Here is a 27,565-nt window from a genome sequence, read left to right on the forward strand (position 1 = left end):
CAGTCACATGTTACCTGATTTTTTCATTGTTAACCCTGATGTTAATAGCTAGTTTTACCTGTGGTCGACTGCACCGAATTCTAGTATGAAGGTAGACCTCCCCATTCTATACTGGTGGAACACAATTTACTGGTACTCCTTTTTCGAATGAGTGTATAGTGAATTTAAGACACCAAAATAAGTTCCAGGTAAGAAAACATTAAAAACTGACACTACGAAACCAAAGCACTTTACAGTATGCAAATGTTTCACACATCATCCGTTATTTTTTGTGGCCTTGGTACCATACCCTTGTACATCAGTTTGGTCAATTTGTCCAAAGCTTTTAGTTGGGGGTCATGATTTATTTTTATAATAAAAAAGTACAATTATTAAATAAATTCATAAATATAATAAGAACTAGAATTTTGTTTTTGTGAACAAAAACATATGTCTCCCCTTATCAGCCAATAGACAAACTTCAGTATAAAAAAAATAATAAAGGGCCATATCTCATATAGTGGGGCACAAGACCCGAATTTAGAATGCGACACTCCTACTTCCCAAGATACTTTAAAACTATAGCAATTTTGGTCAACGTAGGTGAAATGACATGGAAGTTATGCTGTGGACAAACTTTGGTATTAAAAATAAACAAAGGGACATAACTCTGTATATATAGTGGGGCACAAGACCTAGTTCCAGTGCACTGCACACCTTCTGTAGTTGTTGCAGGTATACTTTAAATTTAATCAAGATATTTTTTAACAGTTTAAAATTTATGGGCCAGACAAGAATTTACTGAAAATGTTGCACTTATTTGACCTTTGACCTTGTGGTGAAGGTCACAGTGACCGAATTCCAGTGCACTGCACACCTTCTGTGGGTGATGCATGCATACCTAAAGATTCATCAAGATATCTTTTAACGGTTTAAAAGTAATGGTCCGGACAAGTTGCGATTAGAAGAACCAGAAAAAGAAGAAGAAGAAAAAGAACCACAAGAAGAACCAATACTAATACAATATGTCTCCCTTCATTCAAAGGGGAGACATAATAGCTGAGCACTATAAATATTTCAAATATTTGAACTTTTATAGAATGAACAGTATCAGTATATAAATTTGATATTGGGATGAAGAAAAAGTGTCAAGATTCGTCATTTCATCCTTTGTACTTAGTTACAAAATAAAACCTAAAAATACACCTTTATACATCACCTCCCCACAATTATACTGACGACATGTTTACAAGCAGTAAGGAACACCTTCATATAATGACAATCTGTATAACTGACTACCTCCTATAGTGAGAACTTGTATAGATAGGAACACTTCAATATAGTTACTACACGCAGAAACTGACCACCTCCATAGTTAGAACTCATCTCCATTTCATGAATATTTTTAATTGACTAGGGATAGAACTTTCATACAAATACAATATCAACAATCAGACATCAAATCTTTTGCATAAATTTTTGCTCGCTATTTATACATAGACATCTTGAAGGAAACTCTCCACACACAAATCATCTGCAATATCTTCCTAGTGTTATAAAGCAATTTCACTAAGTTATTATAATCTAGTACATGTAAGAATAGCAACAATAACAGTTGGGGACACTGACTTGTTATCAGGTCAATATAGACACAATACCTATTGACAATACAAAAACACATACTAAGACACATTTATTGTAATTCTGTCATATTTGTGTCGCTGGTAAGGTATATGGTCGTGTAAGCATTAAACTCTAAGATGAATTATATGTTTATGGTTAACTGATATCTTCAGTCCTCTATAGTTTGTTATAAAACGTGTATGCTGTTCATAGGATGTTAAGTATAATCAGTGATACAGCATAGCACAGTAAAGGCAATAAACAAATGGCTTTATTACCACAAACGCATGTTTAATTAAGGTCTCTGGAAATCAGGCTTTTCTATCAGTGATAATGGTTGACAATGTAACATGAATTATATACAAAGAATATCCACCTATGTACACCCTGTATATAAACGATTAAACTTCAATAATGATAAACCCTTGCAGTCTGCAAAGGAACGGTGAAAGTGTCGAGATTAGGTATCAAAATAACACACTAGTCATGATAGATGGGGCCTTAATGAAGGAAGGACATGTTTTGTGTCTCATTAGACACACCGGTATGTCATGATGACTTTTTTTTATAAGCATCACCGGGAGAGACAATGACAAAGCACGGACATCAGAAATAGTACATAACAGTTACAAATTGGAGATTTCTCAGAACCTCTTCTAAAAGGGGTCAGGTTTCCAATTTTGTAGTGTGACAAGCTGCTTATATTCAAGGTCACATTTGTAATAAAACATGTAAAACAATAAATATATTAAATCCAGTTCACTGATACAATACTTCGATAGATAAAACTGTTCATATGCTGTCTGTCTTCCTTATTTTAGATGGACTGCAGTCACCAGAATAGTTATCTCCCCTTATATTGCTGATAAGGGGGATAACCTCACTCATTTCCTGACTTGAATCATATGTACTGCTGCTTTGACCCTTTTTTACTTTAGAATTGTCAATAACCGGGAATACTTCACTCATCTCAGACTCACTGCCTATAACTGAGCCATTCGTGAGTGGTGTGACATCACTGCCTATAACTGAGCCATTAGTGAGAGGTGTGACATCACTGCCTTTAACTGAGCCATTCATGAGCGGTGTGACATCACTGCTTTGGTGTGATTTTCCTTCGTCTTGCTGTGAGATGATATTGCTCAGTACATCGCTGTCTGTGAGAATTACTGGTGTCCCGTTTCCCCGTTGTTGGTCAAAGTTAGATGTTTTCCCAGAAGGTGTGGTCTTTGTTATGGGGGATCCATTGACAGAAGTAGGCGTGGCTGGAGAAAACATGTCAGAATATTGTTTACATTTCACTCATCATGATAAAAACACGACAGAATAATGTTGGTGTGGACAGAGAATACAGTACATCGAAACGTTTAAAATTATGAAATTTCTGTTGTGTTTTTCTACATATACATATTCCATTATAAATTGTTCGCTATAGATACAAATAGAGATGACTTGTTACCTGGAACTTTAAATACAGCTTTTCCTTTGTTGCGTTTTTCCATGGCTAGTCTCTTGTTTCTCTCTATCCTCTCTGCCTGTTCAGGAGTGAGCCCCTGCAATCAAATACAGCCCATACTATTTGTAAAAGGATCTTGCAATGGAAGCATGAATGAATTTGAAAACATTGAAGGCATTTTTTTCTTGAAAGCTATAGAGCATTAATTTTGTGATAACTCAATGCCAAATGGATGAGAAAAACAAACATTTACATTGATTGGCTTGATTTCTTCCATCAAATTCAGTCCTTTCCCCTAATCACTATTTCATTGATTTCAATGTTTTTGAAATTCACCTTTATAAAAACGTAACACTTCTGAACGATTTAACTGCTGTCAAGCACATTATGCTTTAGCAACTTGGCCAAGAAGATTGTTAAGTCAACTGTATTATCTTATTAAAGTTTTTACAATAAACAGTTGTATCCTATAGTCCCGTGTAAGTACATACCATTGCCAGACTACTGCTGCCATTGTTAGCTGTTGTGTGTGGGGTGGAGGGAGTGGAGGAAGTGGAGGAAGTGGAGGGAGTGGAGGGTGTGTGGCTGCTGTCTGTGCTGTAGGATGAGGGCGTGTCCGTCTGGGACAGAGCAGTCAGAAGATGAGATGTCTTGACAGGTGTTGGTCTCTGCTTCATTGCTTCCTCTTCATCGCGAATCATTTCATCCCAAACCTCCTCAGCACCTCGATCAGGCTTAAAAATGAAAACATTACTACTAAATATTGCTTGTGGATTGTTATTTAAGGAATCCGGAATCATATTTTCCACCAAAATAAACAAACACATGTTGATTATATCTATTCTACCAAGTGAAATGTGATTAAAAATCCTTTTTTGTGTGTCTACCTCGGAGTCCATACACCTATGATCAGCAAGGTGACCTAGATAATTTAATTATTTAAACAAGGCATTACAAGTGATACATATCCCCTCGCATTCACACATTGTGACATATGTAAGAGGAAATGAAGTGCCTAAAGCGATGACATTTTTTCTCTCTAAAAATAGTAACAGTGACCTTGACCTTTAATGTAGAAACCAGAAAGGAGAACTTGTGACATAGGTAAGAGGAAATGAAGTCCCTAGAGCGATGACATTTTTTCTCTCTCTAAAAATAGTAACAGTGACCTTGACCTTTAATGTAGAAACCAGAAAGGAGAACTTGTTCCAAGTCATTGCCATACTAAGCACTTGTATGAAATTTCATGAAACTCCCTTGAAGAATGAAGTTGATAGAGCAATAACAAAGTTTTTTGTAAAATTAGTAAAAGTGACCTTGACCTTTAGCGCAGTAACCTGAAACGCGAAATTGTTCAAGATATTGTCAAACTAAACACTGGTATCAAGTTTCATGAAATTCCGTTTAGGAATCAAGTCGGTAGAGCTATAATAAAGTTTTTCAAAAGAATAGTAAAAGTGGCCTTGACCTTTAATGCAATAACCCATAATGTGAACTTCTTCAGGGTATCGTCATACCAAACACTTGTATCACGTTTCATGAAATTCTGTTGAACAATTAAGTCGGTAGAGCGTTGACAATTTTTTTCTAAAAATATTAACAGTGACCTTGACCTTGAACATAGAAACCGGAAACGCGAACTTGTCCAAGGCAGTGCCGTACCAAACACTTGCATGAAGATTCATGAATTCTTTTCAGTAATAAAGTTGCTAGGGTGATGATTTTTTTTCCTAAAAATATTAACAGTGACCTTCATCTTTAAAGTAGAGACCTGAACGCAAATTTATTCAAGGCATTGCCATACCAAACACTGTGTGAAGTTTCATGAAATTCCATTAAGGAATGAAATCGGTAGAGCCATAACAAAGTCTTTTCTAAAAATAGTAACAGTGACCTTGACCTTCAACATAGAAAACCGAAATGTGAACTTGATCAAGGTATTGTCATACTTAACACACGTATCAAGTTTCATGAAATTCATTGAGGAATGAAGTCGCTAGAGCGATGACAAAGTGTGTAACATATGTATGTGTAAATACGTACAGGCGGAATCCTACACTGACGACTGAAAGGTTTATACATGAAGAATTCTTACCTGTGTCCCACCATTCTGGTTTGTTCCGTTGGTCTGTCCATCCTCGTCCTCATCATCAGCCTCCGTAACAAAGTCACTGGACAATATCGGCATGTCTAGTCTCATCTTCTTAATACATGACTGGTAAAGACAGAGATATACTTCACAGGTTGATACTTTATGTTGTAACGGCAAAGAGATATAGTTCTATCACCTATATGTATGTAGGATATGGATGTATTACCCAACGGTGTACAATTTCCACATCCCAAAAACCTGAAAATGATTGACTAATTGTCTCCTATCTCATGCCTAATTTTTTGTTCAAATATGACAATGTAAATGCAACAGCCAACAAAGTATGATTTCTAAATAATATACAAATAAAGTAAAACCATAATTAGAAAGAGCAGAAATGGTGGCAGTATTGTATACCTCATATTTAAGAAGCTTGCTAGACCTTTAGGCCAAGTTTGCATGATCATTTTTAAGTTCATGGAGGGATATAAAAAAAAAATGTCGATTTTTGTTACATCAATGTTGTAAGACAATATCACTGGACTATTTGTGACAGAACCTTGCTCCACTTACCTGTACTTCTTTATTGGTACCCAGTCTTTCTATCCTTTCCAAAACTTCATCAAAAGGCATTTTGGGAAACAGCCTGTGTGCCCAATGCTCGAGGTACCTCATGATCACTCCTAAGTCTTTTGCCTGTAGAGATTAAAAGCAACAATAGTCATGCTCTGAACACCTAGCAGCTGACTATAAATCCTAAAGCTGTTGAGTGATTTTGTCAAGTCTGGCTGCGTGTGACTGCCATGGTCAAGCAACCCCTTAGTTTTCAGTTTTATAGCCTATCAAAGTTCCAGGAACTCGTAATTTTACTAGGGATTTCAAAGTTTATATAATTCATATCTGGAGTTTACAGCTCCAAAGGGTGATTGTTTTTTTTAGCTCAGTAATATTGTTTATTTTGACCAAAATATTTGGTGTCTCCTGCTAAAAACCGGAGAATTGATATCAATGTCTTCTTAAACTATCAGCCACATGACCTTTGACCTTAGAACATTAGCCTAATAGTTTACCCTTCTAATACTAACCTCATGACCTTTGCCCTTGAACTGTATTCCCTCAAATGTTTTGGGAAGAATGGGGATTCCCCTTTCACCACACAATCTGCAAGGATAAAACAATATGAACACATTGTATTTACATATTGTAAGCCTTATAATGGTAAAAAACTCTCTGAAACATTATGTGCTAAAAGAATTGGTGAATCATGCAGGTAGGTATGGTACAGGCAACATGACCTCAATACAGTGATGGACCAGTCATTCTTGCATACTAGACCAAGATATCTGCATTTCCGGCGGTGCTGGAAAATTCTATCCGACCCACAGGTCTGGAATCGCTTACACTCGCAGACTGGCGGGGGAATTATAGTGACCTTTTCGGGGTCACGCTATTGTCCGTGACATCATTTATAACGTTTTGGGGTATGTCAGGGTCATTGACGGCATTTACAATTGCCATCCAGACTTCATATGCAAACGAGAAATGTGCAGACAGTTTACAACATTACTAGCAGAGCAGCTGTTTTAACAGGTTTTTGTCAAAATGCAAGAAATAGAATCCATCACTGTTGTGAAATATGGATAAGGTAATTCAAGCCCTCAGCATAAAATATTGCAACATTGTACGACATTTAAACCTCAGATAAGTTTGTCATACTGAAGTGTGTACTTCTACTATTCCTTGGCCACATTGTACGACATTTAAACCTCAGATAAGTTTGTCATACTGAAGTGTGTACTTCTACTATTCCTTGGCCACATTGTACGACATTTAAACCTCAGATAAGTTTGTCATACTGAAGTGTGTACTTCTACTATTCCTTGGCCACATTGTACGACATTTAAACCTCAGATAAGTTTGTCATACTGAAGTGTGTACTTCTACTATTCCTTGGCCACATTGTACGACATTTAAACCTCAGATAAGTTTGTCATACTGAAGTGTGTACTTCTACTATTCCTTGGCCACATTGTACGACATTTAAACCTCAGATAAGTTTGTCATACTGAAGTGTGTACTTCTACTATTCCTTGGCCACATTGTACGACATTTAAACCTCAGATAAGTTTGTCATACTGAAGTGTGTACTTCTACTATTCCTTGGCCACATTGTACGACATTTAAACCTCAGATAAGTTTGTCATACTGAAGTGTGTACTTCTACTATTCCTTGGCCACATTGTACGACATTTAAACCTCAGATAAGTTTGTCATACTGAAGTGTGTACTTCTACTATTCCTTGGCCACATTGTACGACATTTAAACCTCAGATAAGTTTGTCATACTGAAGTGTGTACTTCTACTATTCCTTGGCCACATTGTACGACATTTAAACCTCAGATAAGTTTGTCATACTGAAGTGTGTACTTCTACTATTCCTTGGCCACATTGTACGACATTTAAACCTCAGATAAGTTTGTCATACTGAAGTGTGTACTTCTACTATTCCTTGGCCACATTGTACGACATTTAAACCTCAGATAAGTTTGTCATACTGAAGTGTGTACTTCTACTATTCCTTGGCCACATTGTACGACATTTAAACCTCAGATAAGTTTGTCATACTGAAGTGTGTACTTCTACTATTCCTTGGCCACATTGTACGACATTTAAACCTCAGATAAGTTTGTCATACTGAAGTGTGTACTTCTACTATTCCTTGGCCACATTGTACGACATTTAAACCTCAGATAAGTTTGTCATACTGAAGTGTGTACTTCTACTATTCCTTGGCCACATTGTACGACATTTAAACCTCAGATAAGTTTGTCATACTGAAGTGTGTACTTCTACTATTCCTTGGCCACATTGTACGACATTTAAACCTCAGATAAGTTTGTCATACTGAAGTGTGTACTTCTACTATTCCTTGGCCACATTGTACGACATTTAAACCTCAGATAAGTTTGTCATACTGAAGTGTGTACTTCTACTATTCCTTGGCCACATTGTACGACATTTAAACCTCAGATAAGTTTGTCATACTGAAGTGTGTACTTCTACTATTCCTTGGCCACATTGTACGACATTTAAACCTCAGATAAGTTTGTCATACTGAAGTGTGTACTTCTACTATTCCTTGGCCACATTGTACGACATTTAAACCTCAGATAAGTTTGTCATACTGAAGTGTGTACTTCTACTATTCCTTGGCCACATTGTACGACATTTAAACCTCAGATAAGTTTGTCATACTGAAGTGTGTACTTCTACTATTCCTTGGCCACATTGTACGACATTTAAACCTCAGATAAGTTTGTCATACTGAAGTGTGTACTTCTACTATTCCTTGGCCACATTGTACGACATTTAAACCTCAGATAAGTTTGTCATACTGAAGTGTGTACTTCTACTATTCCTTGGCCACATTGTACAACATTTAAACCTCAGATAAGTTTGTCATACTGGAGTGTGTACTTCTACTATTCCTTGGCCACAATGTACGACATTTAAACCTCAGCTCAGTTTGTCATACTGAAGTGTGCACTTCTACTATTCCTTGGCCACATTGTAAGACATTTAAACCTCAGATAAGTTTGTCATACTGGAGTGTGTACTTCTACTATTCCTTGGCCACATTGTAGGACATATAAACCTCAGATAAGTTTGTCATACTGAAGTGTGTACTTCTACTATTCCTTGGCCACATTGTACGACATTTAAACCTCAGCTTAGTTTGTCATAATGAAGTGTGTCTTTCTACTATTCAATAGCCACTTTGTATACAGGGTGTTTATGTTTGTTAGTCACTGTATTCAAGTGGTCTGGATAGCCTATGGTCAGTATGATTGGTCAGTACACAGGGCTACAATTTAATTATGAATACCACTAGTCACTTGGGATATTAGTTTTACTAGTACATGGGCAAAATCAATGAACCCAATGCTTCTCAACAAGTTCAGTAATATCAAATTTAGACTAGTCAATCAGCCTAGTGGTTTTTAGAACCAACTGTCCAGCTAGAGATTTCACTAGTCTCAGACTATCTGGCTACCCTTACTGTCTAGCCAGCCCTGTACACATACATATCAGAATGTGAGGATCAGCTCAATTTTTGTAAAGAATGTGAAAATTGGCCACATCAAAGATTTTTATAGATCTATCCAACAACTTCCTTACTTTTTCAATCTATCCAACAACTTCCTTACTTTTACAAAACTACAGAGTAGTTTTTCCTTTACATTAATTGGCAAGGAAAGTGTTTTCAGGATAGGGTGTTGGTAAGTGTTGAAGGGAGGTAGATGGAGTTAATGCTGTTTGTGTGTGGTACTGGTAGGAGAAGCAAGTGCATTTGACGAATATTAATTGTATGTACCGGTATATACAGACTTCAGGGGTTGTGATTTAGACAAGGTTGGGGTCAGGAGGGATGTTTTTCGGTGTAGAACTTGGTTTGGTTTGTTTTTGTTTTGCGTCCTATTAACAGCTATGGTCATTTAAGGACGCGCCAGGATTTGGTGGTAGAGGAAAGCCGGAGTTCCAAAAGAAAAACCACTGACTTTGGCTAGTGCCTGGCGTATGCCCCACGTAAGCATCGAACCCGCAACCCAGTGGTGGAGGGCTAGTGGTAACAGACTGTCAAGACGCCTTAACCACTTGGCCACCGCGACCCCCCGGTGTAGAACTTCACATACAATTCTGTTCATTACAAAAACACCATATAGGTACTGAATTAAGACTATAGAGATACCAACCTTGTAGCGTCCAGTTTTGGCATTGGTTTCCGAACCACCTTTTTAGCTGCTCCTTTTGATAAATCTTTCAGCTTTGAAAGAATTTCACTATTTTCTACAAATGAAAAAGGAAATGTGTAGATAAAATATGTAATTTTCAAATCCACAACAACTTAAACAGTCTCCATGAGTAATCAAAGTGAGCTTCAAGCAAATTGCATGGAAGTTAACTTTGCGCATATTAAGTAAACTCAAAGTAGTTAAGGTGTTCTTGAGTCTCAAACAGTCTTGAACAGTCTCCGTGAGGAATCAAAGTGAGCTTCAAGCAAATTGCATGGAAGTTAACTTTGTGCATATTAAGTAAACTCAAAGTAGTTAAGGTGTTCTCGAGGCTCATTTGCTTTTACCAGACTATAATGTACTAACAACTTAAAACCTATTATTTCTTATATTCATATTAACATTATTTCATCTCCATGTGTTTATTTCTACTTTTTACCACCTGATCTTTGTAAATAACTTAATGAGTTGAAATGTCAAGAATAACAAAAGGGATTGACTTTTGATCTCCAATGTTACAAATTTAACATGACAATCAGCAGAACATGACCACTTGCAAAGAATTGGGTGTTTAAGTAAGCAAACAACACCAGCTTCAAAGAATCGTAGTCATTCAACCAAAACTGTATTGAACTATGAAAAGTATTTATAAATACGTTTTGTTATATTCTATTGAACTATGAAAAGTATCTATAAATACATTTTGTTACATTCTATTGAACTATGAAAAGTATCTATAAATACATTTGGTTACATTCTATTGAACTATGAAAAGTATTTATAAATACATTTGGTTATATTCTATTGAACTATGAAAAGTATCTATAAATACATTTTGTTACATTCTATTGAAATATGAAAAGTATCTATAAATACATTTTGTCATATTCTATTGAACAATAAAAAGTTTCTATCAATACATTTTGTTACATTCTATTGAACTATGAAAAGTATCTATACAAACATTTTGTTACATTATATTGAACTATGAAAAGTGTCTATAAATACATTTTGTTACATTCTATTGAACTATGAAAAGTATATATAAATACATTCTGTTATAATATATTGAACTATGAAAAGAATCTATAAATACATTTTGTTACATTATATTGAACTATGAAAAGTGTCTATAAATACATTTTGTTACATTCTATTGAACTATGAAAAGTGTTTATAAATACATTTGGTTATATTCTATTGAACTATGAAAAGTATCTATAAATACATTTTGTTACATTATATTGAACTATGAAAAGTATTTATAAATACATTTTTTCATAATCTATTGAACAATGAAAAGTATCTATAAATACATTTTGTTACATTCTATTGAACTATGGAAAGTATTTATATATGCATTTTGTTACATTCAAGAAACAATGATTATTCTCACCATAACTACCAAGATATAACTGACTCATGACATACAGGTTATACCAATATAACTAACTAATGTGGGGAAACAGGCCATACCATGAAATGAATTCTGTTTACAACGTTACTTCCATTGGTAATACAGAATGAGTATTTCTCTTTCTTTATAACTATGTTTATAGCAATTTTAATTAAGTTTACTAAGCCCTCAACGTTCCTTAGCATTAAAAACCCAGTTTATAATACCTGCATCCTCGCCATCCTCATTGTCATGATGAGCCCCACTCCCATCTTCCTCTGGTAGGTCTGGCAAGGGACCAACAGATGGCAAATCATCATCATGATCCTCAAAAATATCTTCCATATTCAAGTCGATGGTCTCCATATTTCTATTCAGTAATCTGAAATTATACAATGTAATTGATAAACATTCATCCTCAAGTCATTTTTTTTTCTTTTAATTTCAGTCTTCTCAATCACTTCCTTTAAAAAAAAAACTTTCTCTGTAAGCCCTTTTTAAGGTAAAGAGTACCACTGCACCTGTTGTAATGGCAAAGAAGATTTACAGAGTATTTTTTACTTGGAGTATCCTCCCTTCTTTACAGAATGTTACACAATCAAGAGCAATTTCTTCTGTGAAGTTTTTCACATGCTTTGTGGCCAATACATTTGACAGTTATTTTAACATTGTGCTTTAATAATAAATTGAAAAGGACATAACAAATATTTCACACTAGTGATGTTTGTGTGGTAGTTTAACCTGTAGACTACCCTTTACCTTAAGGTCATAGGAGTGTATTGATAAACGGAAATAGGAAGTACATCCCTAGTTGAATATTCTAATGTTTAATATTAAACTGATGAATATTGTATGTTCATTATTGACAGAACAGTATGTTCTTTCAATATTAAATTATTCCAAGGCAATCCATGCAGACGTTAATTCAGTTGTTTTTTTATCAATGAGTCACATGTGTCCATTTTTCTGTACTTCAGGAAACTGGCTACCTATTTCACTACTGTGAAGTTTTTCAAGAAAGATAACTCTTCCATGCAATTACTATGTGTTTATGGTTGTATTATAAAGTGTCAATTTTTAATCATTATAGATAATTTATTTTACACAATTTCAGCATTTATTAAATTGATATACATTAATGCAATACTAATCTATGGCAGTATCATTTTTATTGACAATATTTTGCAAAAATTGTGTCTTTCATTTTTTTTCAAAATTCATTCCTTTTTACATAAATTTCCATTTAAAATCCTGAAAATTCTGACAACCAATATTTTTTTTGTGGCAGAATTTTTTCTTTACTTCAAAGCAATATAACTACAAAATTTGAAGAAATTCTACTGAGAAATGGTGACACAATCCACCTTAACATGATAATGGTGAGCATGGCTCACAACACCCCATCCTTGTTGAATTCATAGTATGTACTGTGAAATTCTACTTTCAGTATTCCAAGGTATGGCCAAAATATATACCTGTTAGGTTTCATCAAAATCTGAAAAGAAAAAAACACTTCTAGATTGATCTAACACAATGAGAGGGTAAAATGATATTTTCAAATTTAGTAACCTTAACCTTTGAGCAATCATGCTGATAATGCAAAATTTCACCAAACTCTCAGGAAATATGATTGCTAGGGTGGTCACTTGAAGTGTTATGGACAGACTGGGATAGGACACAAATATTAAGTACATGTACATGTACATGTAAACTGGATTACTACATGTAAAATGTATTGCTACCTGTAAATTGGATTACTACATGTAAAATGTATTGCTATCTGTAAATGTATTGCTACCTGTAAATGTACTGCTACCTGTAAAATGTATTGCTACCTGTAAAATGTACTGCTACCTGTAAAATGTATTGCTACCTGTAAATGTATTGCTACCTATAAACTGTATTGCTATCTGTAAACTGTATTTGACTGTCATATCTACTGTTACTTGTAAAATGTGCGGTTACATGACTGTAATATCTACTGTTACCTGTAATATGTGATATTAGGTACATCCTTACCTGAATATGTATTTACCCATTATACTTACCGATGAATAATGCTGTTATTTTTTTGAAATCCATTGGGAAACATGATAAATGATCGACGCATCCAACAGAAAATCAAAATGTTTACCCACACCTATTTTACGTTCAATCAGGGATTTTGTTATAAACAATGGTAAACTAATGGTTACAGAAATACACTGAAGCTTATGATAATTGATTACAGATCACCATGGCAACGTAATCCTGGTCTGACACAAACACACCTCTGAATTCTGCCACCAATTCTGCCCTACTGCATAACTATCAAACTGTTAGATTGAGTTTCGAGACATTCCAGGTAAATCATATATCAGCTATGTGTGTGTACAGAATCCTATGGCCACTTGTACTACCTCAGGTACACAATGACAAGCTTTAGCTGTAGTACTGTAAAGCCAACACCAGAATTACATAACTTGATAATCCTGCTTCAGAATACAACAAAAGGCCATATCCAAGTCAGACTGACCAGCAGATGACCACTATACTGGCAAATCCCCATGGTCAGTAACCAGTAAATAAATTACACAACGGATGACCTTAATGTTTCCAGTAGAACAGACAAACCAGATGAAGTAAGGGTGTATCAGTTTTGCATTCCATAAATATACAAAACATTTAATACTCAGAAAACTTCAGTATGGGTTTGATAAATCTCTTATGAATTGAAGAGAATATCCATCATCATTCTGTTCAAAGAATGAATGTGAATATTTGGAAAAAATATAAGACAATGGCAATGTCACTTATTGTCAAGGTGAAATAGACCCATTCGGTTGATGCTTTGCTGGTACATTGACTGTCTTATACCACTATAAGTCAAAATAAAAAATAAATTGTGAGGTATAAAATGATTATGTTAAGTGATAGCAATGGTCAAAACAAGATAAAATGCTTCAAATTGGAATGTCATTTATAGGGGGAAAGCACAGTAATGAATTTAGTAAAGATTGCACCTTGACATATATATATTTAGCTGCCTTACCTGAGGATTTCTCTGGTTTAGGGACCAGTGTAATATGCTTTTTTCCTTGAGTGATTTATTGTGTGCCTGTGGTTTTTATATACACCATTAACTCCAGCATAGACATGTAACAGGAACGAGAATTATATAGTGTGCTTCCATGCTGGCCACAGGGGATGGAACCTGCAAGCAAGCCCTAGGTTCCTAGTCAGTTGCTCTACCACTGAGCTAAAGGCTAAACAACTGATAGCCTGTCTCAATTTTGCTTTCATGAATTAAGAGTGTTTCTTTAATATCTATGTATAGTATGTATACATATAGTGTAGTAGATATTTTGTATCAATCACATTTTTACCAGAAACTACTATTGATGCGTATTATTTATACTGGGGTCACTTCTACACCTTTTTTAAATTAAACAATACAGATGACGGATACTCTACATGGCACAGGATGAAATGAGCTTTCCTAATACAAGCAAAAAGCCAATCGCGGCACCCAGCAAGGTCTACCTCTTGTAATGAAGCAAAACATAACCGGTACATGTAAAGTGGTTAAAGGGTGCTATATAAATGTTGTATATTATTATTTATCATTATAAATGTTATGGCACACAATCAGTGATCACAACATAGTTTACTTTATGTACCCAGCATAAGTGACATTTCACACAATGGCTAACATATCTGATAGACATTTATACTCCAATAAACCAATGTCATTTTTTATTGCTTACAGTCAACCTGCTTCATCACATATTTAAACAAAACACTATTGATGTCCCCCATGTTCGCTATAACCATCAAATAAAAGCAAACAGCTATCAAAAAAAATTTGAATTAAAGTTGTTATATTTTTTTTTTTTATTAGGATCCTCATTAATTTTATGTAAGTGTGATGTTTTATTGGATGGAGTCATGCCAACAGTCATCTTGTGGAAACATTTGAGCAAAATTCCATACGGCTGTGTTTTGCTACCTTCTTCTTCTATAATAATGGATATGCACAACTAAGAACCAATGGGAACCTAACCGTGAAAGAGGTATGGTACACTCAGCATCGATTTCAGTTCATGACATTGATTCTGTCTAAACATTTACGGCCACGTATGTACCTGCATTTGGTAACACTGTGTCTGAAAATAGTACATGTACACTCACTTTGGTATAAGGTGTGTTAGATAAGTTGTTAATGATTGGTACATATCTTGCAGGGAAATACAAAAGATATTAGAACATTAACTCAATAAACATCAATTTAATGTGTCGTTTGTTGTTTGTCAAGTAAGGTTATATACAAATAAGATGTCCAACACTTGGTTCACTTTATTTCATCTAAATTAACAGACATTTACATCAGCTACTAGGCCTAGCCTACATTTCAGCAACATGATTTCCTCTATAGAAATCATATCAAGGCAATTATGCTCACATGTATATTAGACCATAGGTCAGGTTGACCTGGTCAGCTGTACTCCATGTACCTAATGTATGTGTTATCTGTGTTCCTATCAACTACTTCACAACCATGCCCAGTCGCAGATTAGCAAACTTCCTGTTTACCTAAAAATGTATACAAGATACTAGGAAAGGGTCCAGGATGGTGGTGGTCAACAGTAGGGAGTTCTAATGTAAGGCTGAAACTAGGACAAAGTGGAGGTGGTCAACAGTAGGGAGTTCTAATGTAAGGATGATACTAGGTCAGAATGGTGGTGGTCAACAGTAGGGAGTTCTAATTTAAGGATGATACTAGGCCAGAGTGGTGGTGGTCAACAGTAGGGAGTTCTAATGTAGGGCTGATACATGGACAAAGTGGTGGTGGTCAACAGTAGGGAGTTCTAATGTAAGGCTGATACATGGACAAAGTTGGGATGGTCAACAGTAGGGAGTTCTAATGTAAGGCTGATACTAGGACAAAGTGGTGATGGTCAACAGTAGGGTGTTCTAATGTAAGGCTGATACATGGACAAAGTGGTGGTCAACAGTAGGGAGTTCTAATGTAGGGCTGATACATGGCCAAAGTGGTGGTGGTCAACAGTAGGGAGTTCTAATGTAGGGCTGATACATGGACAAAGTGGTGGTGGTCAACAGTAGGGAGTTCTAATGTAGGGCTGATACATGGACAAAGTGGTGGTGGTCAACAGTAGGGAGTTCTAATGTAAGGCTGATACTAGACCAGAGTGGTGGGGGTCAACAGTAGGGAGTTCTAATGTAAGGCTGATACTAGACCAGAGTGGTGGTGGTCAACAGTAGGGAGTTCTAATGTAGGGCTGATCCCTGGACAAAGTGGTGGTGGTCAACAGTAGGGAGTTCCAATGTAAGGCTGATACATGGACAAAGTGGTGATGGCCTACAGTAGGAAGTTCTAATGTAAGGCTGATACATGGACAAAGTTGTGATGGTCAACAATAGGAAGTTCTAATGTAAGGCTGATACTAGACCAGAGTGGTGGTCAACAGCAGGGAGTTCTAATGTAAGGCTGATACATGGACAAAGTGGTGATGGTCTACAGTAGGGAGTTCTAATATAAGGCTGATACTAGGACAGAGTTGTGATGGTCAACAGTAGGGAGTTCTAATGTAAGGATGATACTAGACCAGAGTGGTGGTCAACAGTAGGGAGTTCTAGTGTAGGGCTGAAACTAGGACAGAGTGGTGGTGGTCAACAGTAGGGAGTTCTAATGTAAGGCTGATACTAGGACAAAGTGGTGATGGTCAACAGTAGGGTGTTCTAATGTAAGGCTGATACATGGACAAAGTGGTGGTGGTCTACAGTAGGGAGTTCTAATGTGAGGCTGAAACTAGGACAAAGTGGTGATGGTCAACAGTAGGGTGTTCTAATGTAAGGTTGATACATGGACAAAGTGGTGGTTTACAGTAGGGAGTTCTAATGTAGGGCTGAAACTAGGACAAAGTGGTGGTGGTCAACAGTAGGGAGTTATAATGTAAGGATGATACTAGGTCAGAGTGGTGGTGGTCAACAGTAGGGAGTTCAAATGTAAGGGTGAAACTAGGACAAAGTGGTGGTGGTCAACAGTAGGGAGTTATAATGTAAGGATGATACTAGGTCAGAGTGGTGGTGGTCAATAGTAGGGAGTTCTAATGTAAGGCTGAAACTAGGCCAGAGTGGTGGTCAACAGTAGGGAGTTCTAATGTTAGGATGATACTAGGACAGAGTGGTGGTCAACAGAAGGGAGTTCTAATGTAAGGATGATACGAGGTCAGGGTGGTGGTAGTCAACAGTAGGGAGTTCTAATGTAAGGATGATACTAGGACAGATTGATGGTGGTCAACAGTAAAGAGTTCTAATGTAAGGATGATACTAAGTCAGAGTGGTAATGATCAACAGTAGGGTGTTCTAATGTAAGAATGATACTAGGACAAAGTGGAAGTGGTCAACAGTAGGGAGTTCTAATGTAGGGCTGAAACTAGGACAAAGTGGTGGTGGTCAACAATAGGGAGTTCTAATGTAGGGCTGAAATTAGGACAAAGTGGTGGTGGGCAACAGTAGGGAGTTCTAATTTAAGGCTGATACTAGGCCAGAGTGATGGTCGTGGTCAACAGTAGGGAGATTTAACCCTGTGACCCTTATGTAACTTAAGTAAACTTTACTATACATTGTCCTGGATGAGTCCATTATGGTCTACGGAGGTGAACGGGTTAATGCTTGGATGATACTACACTAGGACAGAGTGGTGGTCAACAGTAGGGGGTTCTAATGGAAGGATGAAACTAGGCCAGAGCGGTGGTGGTCAAGAGTAGGGTGTTCTAATGTAAGAATGATACTAGGACAAAGTGGTAGTGGTCAACAGTAGGGAGTTCTAAGGAAAGGGTCCAGGATGGTGGTGGTCAACAGTCGGGAGTTCTAATGTAAGGATGAAACTAGGCCAGAGTGGTGGTGGTGGTCAACAGGAGGGAGTTCTAATGTAATAATGTAAGGATGATACTCGGACAGAATGGTGGTGGTCAACAGCAGGGAGCTCTAATGTTAGGCTGCTACTAGGCCAGAGTGGTGGTCAACAGTAGGGATATCTAATGTAAGGCTGAAACTAGGACAAAGTGGAGGCGGTCAACAGTAGGGAGTTCTTATGTAAGGCTGATACTAGACCATAGTGGTGGTGGTCAACAGGAGGGAGTTCTAATGTAAGGCTGATACTAGACCAGAGTGGTGGTGGTCCACAGTAGGGAGTTCTAAGGAAAGGGTCCAGGATGGTGGTGGTCAACAGTAGCGAGTTTTAATGTAAGGATGCTAATGTAAGGCTGATAGTAGACCAGAGTGGTGGTGGTCCACAGTAGGGAGTTCTAATATAAGGCTGATACATGGACAAAGTGGTGGATTACAGTAGGGAGTTCTAATGTGAGGCTGAAACTAGGACAAAGTGGAGGCGGTCAACAGTAGGGAGTTCTTATGTAAGGCTGATACTAGACCAGAGTGGTGGTGGTCAACAGGAGGGAGTTCTAATGTAAGTGTGAAACTAGGACAAAGTGGAGGTGGTCAACAGTAGGGATATCTAATGTAAGGCTGAAACTAGGTGATCAGAGTGTTGGTGGTCAACAGTAGAGAGTTCTAATTTAAAGATGATACTAGGCCAGAGTGGTTGTGGTGGTCAACAGTAGGGAGTTCTAATGTAAGGATGATACTAGACCAGTGTGGTGGTGGTCAACAGAAGGGAGATTTAACCCTGTGACCCCTATGTAACTTAAGTAAACTTTACTATACATTGTCCTGGATGAGTCCATTATGGTCTACGGTGGTGAAAGGGTTAATGTTTGGATGATACTACACTAGGACAGAGTGGTGAGGTCAAAAGTAGTGAGTTTTAACATAAGGTCATGATCTATACACACAAATTCTTATGCATCAACATCTCTTTATTTTATTCAAGAATGTACCCAGTCTCTTTATCTTATTCAAGGATGTACAGAATCACTATGTAACAGATCAATTACCATTACCATACTGTATTTGACCCAATAGGGCCGCATCAGGTAATCGAGATAAGTGGTGTCCGGTTTAAGCATTTTCAACTACAAATTATATACCTACATTTACATGTACCAATGTATGCTAGGATTTGTGCTTATGATTTGCACAAATCTGTTTATGATATAAGTTGAACATATGTGCGAGTTACTGAAGTTAATATGTTAAAATATCTGAAATATAATCTTTATAGCTGAAATAATAAACAAACCTTTACTTTTATTATGTTTTCCATTGCAACCCCGAACCAATGTACAAAAACACATCCCATGCAAAAGATGCATTAAGAAAATCCCTCCCTTCATCCTTTTAAAATTGTGGTGATCCCTGACTTGGCTTTGCAAAAATAGTCAAATATGCGCTGATCAATTAAAATACTTCATGTTGATAGCTAAATTTTGTATGAATTTGCCATACATTTCTACTTGCAATATATAGGAGATGTGGCCTGCAGCCATTTCTTAGTCATTAGTACTGACTGTGGGTGTTGTAAGTGTCTTACCCTGTAAATATATACACACAGATATATATGAAGTTTCAGGTCAAGTCAGCTCAAAATGACAAGGTCAGTCTATTTCAGAGAGCCTACTTGGCTACTATTCTGTGGTAAAGCATCCCTGGTAACACCCTAGAAGTGTATGTATTAATTATCAACCTTTAGAAGTATGTGGTAGTGACAGCTACTTACCTACAGTATTTATATAAAGATTACAAAGAAATTTACATTATTGACACAGCAAAGCATATGCATATCATTAACCTGTATTATAATTGGAATAAAATATCTTACCTGATAAAGTTAGGTTGACAATGTCAGAGTGGTATTTGGCAGAGGTCAGTCTGATCTGGTAACAATAGACAGGTGTACCTATTTACACTTATGACTGAAGTAATTAAATACACATTTCCTGCAACAGAAAATCAATGTGAACCTGACCTGCTTTTACTGGCCACACTGACCAGAGACTACAGGATATACTGACTGACCACTGTCTGTACTTTACAACAGGAGATGACCTCACCAGGTTAGATCAATAAACACATGCTGGACATCCAACACTGTAGGGGATACTGAACGTCATTAAATAAAACAATAACTGGAGCAGACCGAAAGTGGACAGGACAGACAATTAACCGGTACAGACTGGACACTCTACACTGTAAGGGATACATACTGGACATAGGCACAGACTGGACACTCATCACTGGAGGGTATACTGGACATAGGTATGGACTGGACACTCATCACTGGAGGGTATACTGGACATAGGTACAGACTGGACACTCCACACTGTAGGGGATACTGGACATAGGTACGGAGTGGACACTCTACACTGCAGGGGATACTGAACATAGGCACCGACTGGACACTCTACACTGTAGGGGATACTGGACATAGGTACAGACTGGACATTCTACACTGGAGGGGATACTGGACATAGGCACCGACTGGACACTCTACACTGTAGGGGATACTGGACATAGATACCGACTGGACACTCCACACTGTAGGGGATACTGGACATAGGTACAGACTGGACATTCTACACTGGAGGGGATACTAGACATTGGCACTGACTGGACACTCTACACTGTAGGGGACACTTGACATAGGTACAGACTGGACACTACACTGTAGGGGATACTGGATATAGGTACAGACTGGACACTCTACACTGTAGGGGATACTGGACTTAAACACAGGCTGAACACTCTACACAGGAGGGAATACTTGACATAGGTACAAACTGGACACTCTTTACTATAGGGGATACTGAACATAGGTACAGGCTGGACACTCTACACTGTAGGGGATACTGAAAATAGGCACCAACTGGACACTACACTGTAGGGGTTACACTACAGGACATAGGTACAGACTGGACACTCTACACTGTAGGGGATACTGAACATAGGCACCAACTGGACACTACACTGTAGGGGTTACACTACAGGACATAGGTACAGACTGGACACTCTACACTGTAGCGGATACTGGATATAGGTACAGACTGGACACTCCACACTATAGGGGATACTGAACATAGGTACAGGCTGGACACTCTACACTGTAGGGGATACTGAACATAGGCACCAACTGGATACTCTACACAGTAGGGGTTACACTACAGGACATAGGTACAGACTGGACACTCTACACTGTAGCAGATACTGGACATAGGTATAAAATGGACACTCTACACTGTAGGGGATACTTGACAAAGGTACAGACTGGACAATCTACACTGTAGGGGATACTTGACATAGGTACAGACTGGACACTCTTCACTGCAGGGGATACTGGATATAGGCAACAACTGGACACTCTTCACTGTAGGGGATACTTGACATAGGTACGGACTGGACACTCTACACTGTGGGGGATACTGGACATAGGTACGGACTGGACACTCCACAATGTAGGGGATATATATACTTGACATAGGTACGGACTGGACACTCTACACTGTAGGGGATACTGGATATAGGTATAGACTGGACACTCTACACTGTAGGGGATACTGGACATAAACACAGGCTGTACACTCTACACAGGAGGGAATACTTGGCATACAATGTAGGTACAAACTGGACACTCTTCATTATAGGGGATACTGGACATAGGTACAAACTGGACACTCTTCACTATAGGGGATACTGAACATAGGTAAGGACTGGACACTCTACACTGTAGGGGATACTGGACATAGGTACAGACTGGACACTCTACACTGTAGGGGATACACTACAGGACATAGGTACGGACTGGACACTCTTCACTATAGGGGATACTGAACATAGGTACAGACTGGACACTCTACAGGACATAGGTACAGACTGGAGACTCTACACTGTAGGGGATACTGGACATAGGTACAGGCTGGACACTCTACACTGTAGGGGATACTTGACAAAGGTACAGACTGGACAATCTACACTGTATGGGATACTGGATATAGGTACAGACTGGACACTCTACACAGGAGGGAATACTTGACATAGGTACAAACTGGACACTCTTCACTATAGGGGATACTGAACATAGGTACAGACTGGACACTCTACACTGTAGGGGATACACTACAGGACAGACAATTAACCGGTACAGACTGGACACTCTTCACTGTAGGGGTTACTGGACAAACATGTAGGAACAAATTGGACACAAAGCACTGAAGGAGGTACAGGGCATAAGAATAGATTGGACAGTTGACACTCAACATGAAGGGGATAATGAACATTGAAAGAGAATGGACACTACAATCAAAGAGATACTGGACAAAGGGACAAACTGGATACTGATCACTTTCGTGTACCATCTTTCCTCGAAAATCTTTCAAACAGCATATCACATGTTATGACCATTTTATCATCATTATTTAATCGTATATGTATTTCTATTAGGAGGTAAAAAGACATGTTTCAAAATTCAATTTAAAAAGGAGGACATAATTTTAAATCAAATCATCATAACATGCACTTATGCACACCCTTATAGCCAAAGTCAAATCACTTGTTATCACAAATAAATTGATGCACTGAGGATATTTAGTGATATCCCATTGAATTCCATATATACTCAGCAAAAAAGAAAGGTTATTACCTACCCCTGCTAACTACCTGTTTATCGGTGAAGATAGAACAGAAGGACAGAGCATCACATTGAAGTTTGACTACAAATCACACCATATCATTCTCACATTCAAACAAGAATAATTGAGCCATATTGCTACAATATAGAGGATTTTATCTAACAAATATATTTTACATCATGTTTCCCCCGTCAATGAGGATCTGGGTCAGCTGGTGTCAGTATTGTCCTTGTCCGATTTGCAAGAGATTCAAGTGACACCAATGCATCATCGATCATTATTTTGACTCACTGTGACACGTGCACAATTCTATTGCAAAAACAAAAGTAACCTTGTTCTAACAAAGTCAAGGTTTTCAAACTTTCCAAAACAAGAAACTCAATTGATCAGCATGTATATTTTTTATTAAATAAACAGCATGGAGAGCTGTTTAACATCCTTTTTTTATTCCACATCATTTGATTCATACAATGCAGATTGGATGCTGAGTTTTCTATGGATCGGTCAACAATATAGTTTCTACAAAATAGTACAAATGAGGGTTTACATACCAACGAACTATGATTGTACCATTTAATCGGTTACATACATCTAACAAGAGGCCCAGAGGGCCTGTATCGCTTACCTGGATAATAAAGCAACCATGCATGGGAAATATTCTTATTACATAAAATCCCTCTAATGGTTCAGAAGAAGATGGATTTTAAAGATTTAAACCTCAAATTCTCTTAATGGGACCCGCAACTCTGCACAGAGGGGCCACAACCCTGCGTTTATACCAAATCTAGTACCTTTGCCCAAGGATGCTCCAGGCCAAATTTGGATGAAACCCCTCAAATGGTACAGAGGGAGAAGGATTTTGAAGACTTCAATCTCAAATTCCCCTGTTGAGCCCCGCAACTCTGCACCCAGAGGGGCCACACCCTCAGTTTATACAAAATTTAGTCACTTTTGCCAAAGGATGTTCCAGGTCAAATGTGGATAAAATCCCTTCGATAGTACAGAAGGAAAAGGATTCTAATGATTGTAACATCAAATTCCCCTTTTGAGCCACGCCCCTCTGCATCCAGGCGGGCCATAGTGCAGAGGGGCCACATGCAATTGTTATACAAAATAAAGTCCCCTTTGCCCTCCAGACCAAATTTGGATAAAATCTCTCCAATAGTACAAAAATGAAACAGATTTTAAAGATTTAAACCTCTTTTGAGATCCCCCCCTCTCTCTCTCTGCACCCAAAGGGGCCATTCCTATCGTTTTTACAAAATTGAGTCATCTTGGCCCAAGGATGCTCAAGACCAAATAAGGATAAAATCCCTATGGTAGGATAGGAATTTCAAAGGTTTTACCTCTATTTTCTATTCGACCCCACCCATCTGCCCCCAGGGGGTCCAAACTCACTGTATATACCAAATTGAATCCCCTTGGCCAAAGGGAAAGAAATTTTTTAAAGGTTTTACCTCTATTTCCGCTATTCAGACCAACCTCTCTGCCCCCCAGGGGGACCACACCCACAAATTAACAAAATTGAGTCCCCTATGTGCCCCAGACTATATTAGGAGGAAATGCCTTTATCCCTATGGTAGAAGAAGGCATTTCAAGATTTTACCTGTATTTCCCCTATTGGGCCCCACCACTCTAACCCCAGGGTGTGGGTGTGTGGGGGGGGGACACCTACAGTTTATACAAAATTGAGTCCCCCTGCATGAAGGATGCTCCAGAACAAATTGGGATAAAATCCCTTCATCCGTGTGGTAGAAAAAGGATTTCAATGCTTTTACCTCTATTAGGCCCAGCCCCTCTGCCCCCAGGGGGTCCAAACCCTCCGTTTATACAAAATTGAGTCCCCTTTGCTCAAAGATGCTTCACACCAAATTTGTATAAAATCCCTTAATCCATATGATGGAAGAAGGATTTTATAAGTTTACCTCTATTTCCCCTATTTTGCCCACCCCTTTGCCCCCAGGGGGGCCACATCCACGGTTTATACAAAATTTAGTCCCCTTGGCCCAAGGATGCTCTAGACTAAATTTGGATAAAATCCTTTTATCCCTACGGTCAGAAGAAGGATTCTAAAGGTTTTACCTCTATTTCCCCTATCGGGCCCCGTCCCTCTGCCCCCAGGAGGGTCACACCCACCATTTATAGAAAATTGAATTCCCTTGGACTAAGGGTGCTCCAGACCAAATTTAGTAAAAAAAACAACTGGGTCGTCCAGAACTAGAAGGGTTTTAAAGGAAAAGTTGACGGAAGGACGATGGACGCCACACCATGGCATAAGCTCAACAGTCCTTCGGACCAGGTGAGCTAAAAATAGCAAAGGGCATGGCCACAACAATCTGCATATTTTAACATTCATCATTTTACATCACAATATATTTTGTGTACATTGATGTCTTTCGCATATTAATCACAAAGATATCTTTTTTCAAGCTGCTATAAGAACAGAAAAAGATACCAACTCTACTCAGTATTTTAGTGAATCGCTTATTAAATCAAAGCTATCAAAACTTACAATTTACCTCCCATTGAATATGTGTTCACAGTTTTCCTACATCCAAATTATAATATGTGTCCTTTCTATTTCTTGTGACTATTAACTTCATTAATTCAAGACTTATAACAATCCATTCGGATTGCTACATGTATGTCTAGACTATGCCCCGCTTTTACCATCAATGCACATATCAGAGAAACTAACTTAAGGTATTCCATGCATAATACACATTTTTTTGGAACTGAAAAAACAATACATTTTTATTTTCCACACCCACAGTGAAGTATTTCCTAAATTTATGAACTTTTACCGCATATTTTTCGAGTTTTGATGCATTTTATAAGTACACTCCACTGGGGCCGCTTTCTGTTCATTGTGTTCAAAGTCCAATAAAATGACAAAAATCTTCTATATCTATGCAGACAGTTATGATTTTATTCACTTTTTGCAAACCATTTACTTTTATATACCGTCAAATTGTTCAAACATTGTAGATTAAAAACATGAAAAAACTAACTTTTTCAAGAAATACAAAAAAAAATAAAAAAAATATTGCCATGAAATTCAAATTTATGTACTCCATTTTTAATGGTACATGGTGGAAAAAATTAATTGTACAACAAATTACATCAGATATAGATGAAAAAACTTTTTTTTTCTTGCAAAATCTCTTTACAATGCAAAAAACGTAACAAATCAAAATTTGACAGTCTGAATTTTGAAAAAAATGTATAGTAACGACCCTCACTACAATCCCACCCCCCTTTAGGTTTGACCATATTTGTCCATTTACGATAGTTGAAGTGTCACAGTAAGTTGTCTTGACATCAAGTAATTGAAAGTAATGTGCTCAAAGTACCATGATTGTCTTGATAGATCATCTAACAATACAAATATATGAATACATCTCACAATCTCTTTCTATGTCAATTTAAAAAAATAGTGATATTTTAGCCCGCGTGTGTTTTGTCGATTTGGTCAACCACATAAAAATCTAACAAGTCTTGTTGCAAAAAAAGGTAAGGAAGACATAGAAAAACTTCAAATTATATTAAATTAACCATACACAACTAAACAAGACAAAACTCTTCACCCTAAAAACATTTTTAAGGCGAAACAACTTAGTGCGGAATGACCCAGGGCAAAAGGGATTTAGGACGAAACGACCCGACACCCATCTTTCCACCCAGAACGTTCTGCATGTCTACCAAGCTTCATGTTGTTAAAAAGAGGACAATCTCTATTTTCACAAATTCCTTCCCCTTAATAATTACAAACCCTTGACAGTTATTTTGACGGGATTTTCTCAAAACGGCCACGCAAATAACGAACAGTCGCCATTTGTTTACAATCTTGATGGAGATGCTGACAAAGTCAAAGGACCATGAAAGGTATGCTGCATCCAGCCTTTGATGCCTGAGTTGATATGTACTTTCTAAGATGCAGCTATAGTCCAAGTTTGGTTAGTGTAGCACTTATACTTTCAAAGAAACTACCTTTAACGCAAAAACTTAATGTTCGAAATGCTGACAAAGTCAATGGACCATGAAAGGTAGAACGCATTCAGCATTTGATGCATGGGTTGAAATGTAAAGCCTAAGATACATCTATGGTCCAGGTTTGGTTGGTGTAGCACCGACACTTTCAGAGAATCTAACTTAAGACTATGACACAACACATACCTCACATATATCGATAAATGGATTATTTATTTATCGAAATCTGCTCTTATATTATCACCAGTCAAAATGTCTAGGAAACTCAGGCTATTTATATTGGTGCTGTTCTGTGCAAAGGAGCAGTCTGAAATTCTGTCAAAATTGATTATAACAGTAATACGAATATAACCTATAATATGCTTACAAATGTATTGAGTATGTTTTTTTTTTTATATAATTGAACGGATGTCCCTGTATAACAGGTCCCTGTGTATGTCGCCTGTGTGCTCGATCTTGCCTTATCTGTTCAATTGATAACAGAATTAAAAAATATCAACCAAGGCAAAAAATGAACTCGAAAACTAAAATTTGAGAAGGAAATGATAAATACTCACAGTGATTTACAGTTCTAAAGCTGAAATTCATGTGTTTTCACACCAGCTGTAAACTTCTGTGTTGATTTTCGCGGTAACTTAACCGGGCCGGAA

General features: G+C 37.5%; 1 protein-coding gene across 2 annotated transcripts; it reads right to left on the reverse strand.

Annotated features, from left to right (window-relative positions):
• Positions 1 to 1,628: 1,628 nt before the first annotated feature.
• On the reverse strand, positions 1,629 to 27,561 carry LOC110456096 (TIMELESS-interacting protein-like). Of its 2 annotated transcripts, XM_021506645.1 has the most exons (10): positions 27,473 to 27,550; positions 20,123 to 20,177; positions 11,568 to 11,722; positions 9,906 to 9,999; positions 6,236 to 6,311; positions 5,724 to 5,846; positions 5,154 to 5,273; positions 3,550 to 3,792; positions 3,062 to 3,155; positions 1,629 to 2,867 (listed from the first exon to the last, which is right to left on the reverse strand). In XM_021506645.1, the coding sequence occupies exons 3-10, from the start codon at positions 11,704 to 11,706 to the stop codon at positions 2,395 to 2,397; spliced, it is 1,362 nt and encodes a 453-aa protein (XP_021362320.1). In that variant the 5' UTR covers positions 11,707 to 11,722; positions 20,123 to 20,177; positions 27,473 to 27,550; the 3' UTR covers positions 1,629 to 2,394. The 2 variants fall into 2 exon arrangements, with proteins under 2 accessions (XP_021362320.1, XP_021362319.1); XM_021506644.1 differs by lacking the exon at positions 20,123 to 20,177 and having other exon boundaries at positions 27,473 to 27,561.
• Between the last annotated feature and the right edge of the window lie 4 nt (positions 27,562 to 27,565).

The sequence above is a fragment of the Mizuhopecten yessoensis genome, unplaced genomic scaffold (assembly GCF_002113885.1).
Source record: "Mizuhopecten yessoensis strain PY_sf001 unplaced genomic scaffold, ASM211388v2 scaffold8507, whole genome shotgun sequence".
In the NCBI taxonomy this organism is placed as follows: Eukaryota; Metazoa; Mollusca; class Bivalvia; order Pectinida; family Pectinidae; genus Mizuhopecten; species Mizuhopecten yessoensis.

Excerpts from the sequence above, each read along its gene's own strand:
- LOC110456096 (XM_021506644.1), bottom strand. The coding sequence starts at position 11,706 with ATGGAGACCATCGACTTGAATATGGAAGATATTTTTGAGGATCATGAT. Across the intron at positions 10,000-11,567 it reads TGAGGATGGCGAGGATGCAG|AAAATAGTGAAATTCTTTCA; the intron begins GTATTATAAACT and ends TTTCATTTGTAG. Across the intron at positions 3,156-3,549 it reads GCAGCAGTAGTCTGGCAATG|GGGCTCACTCCTGAACAGGC; the intron begins GTATGTACTTAC and ends ATTTGATTGCAG.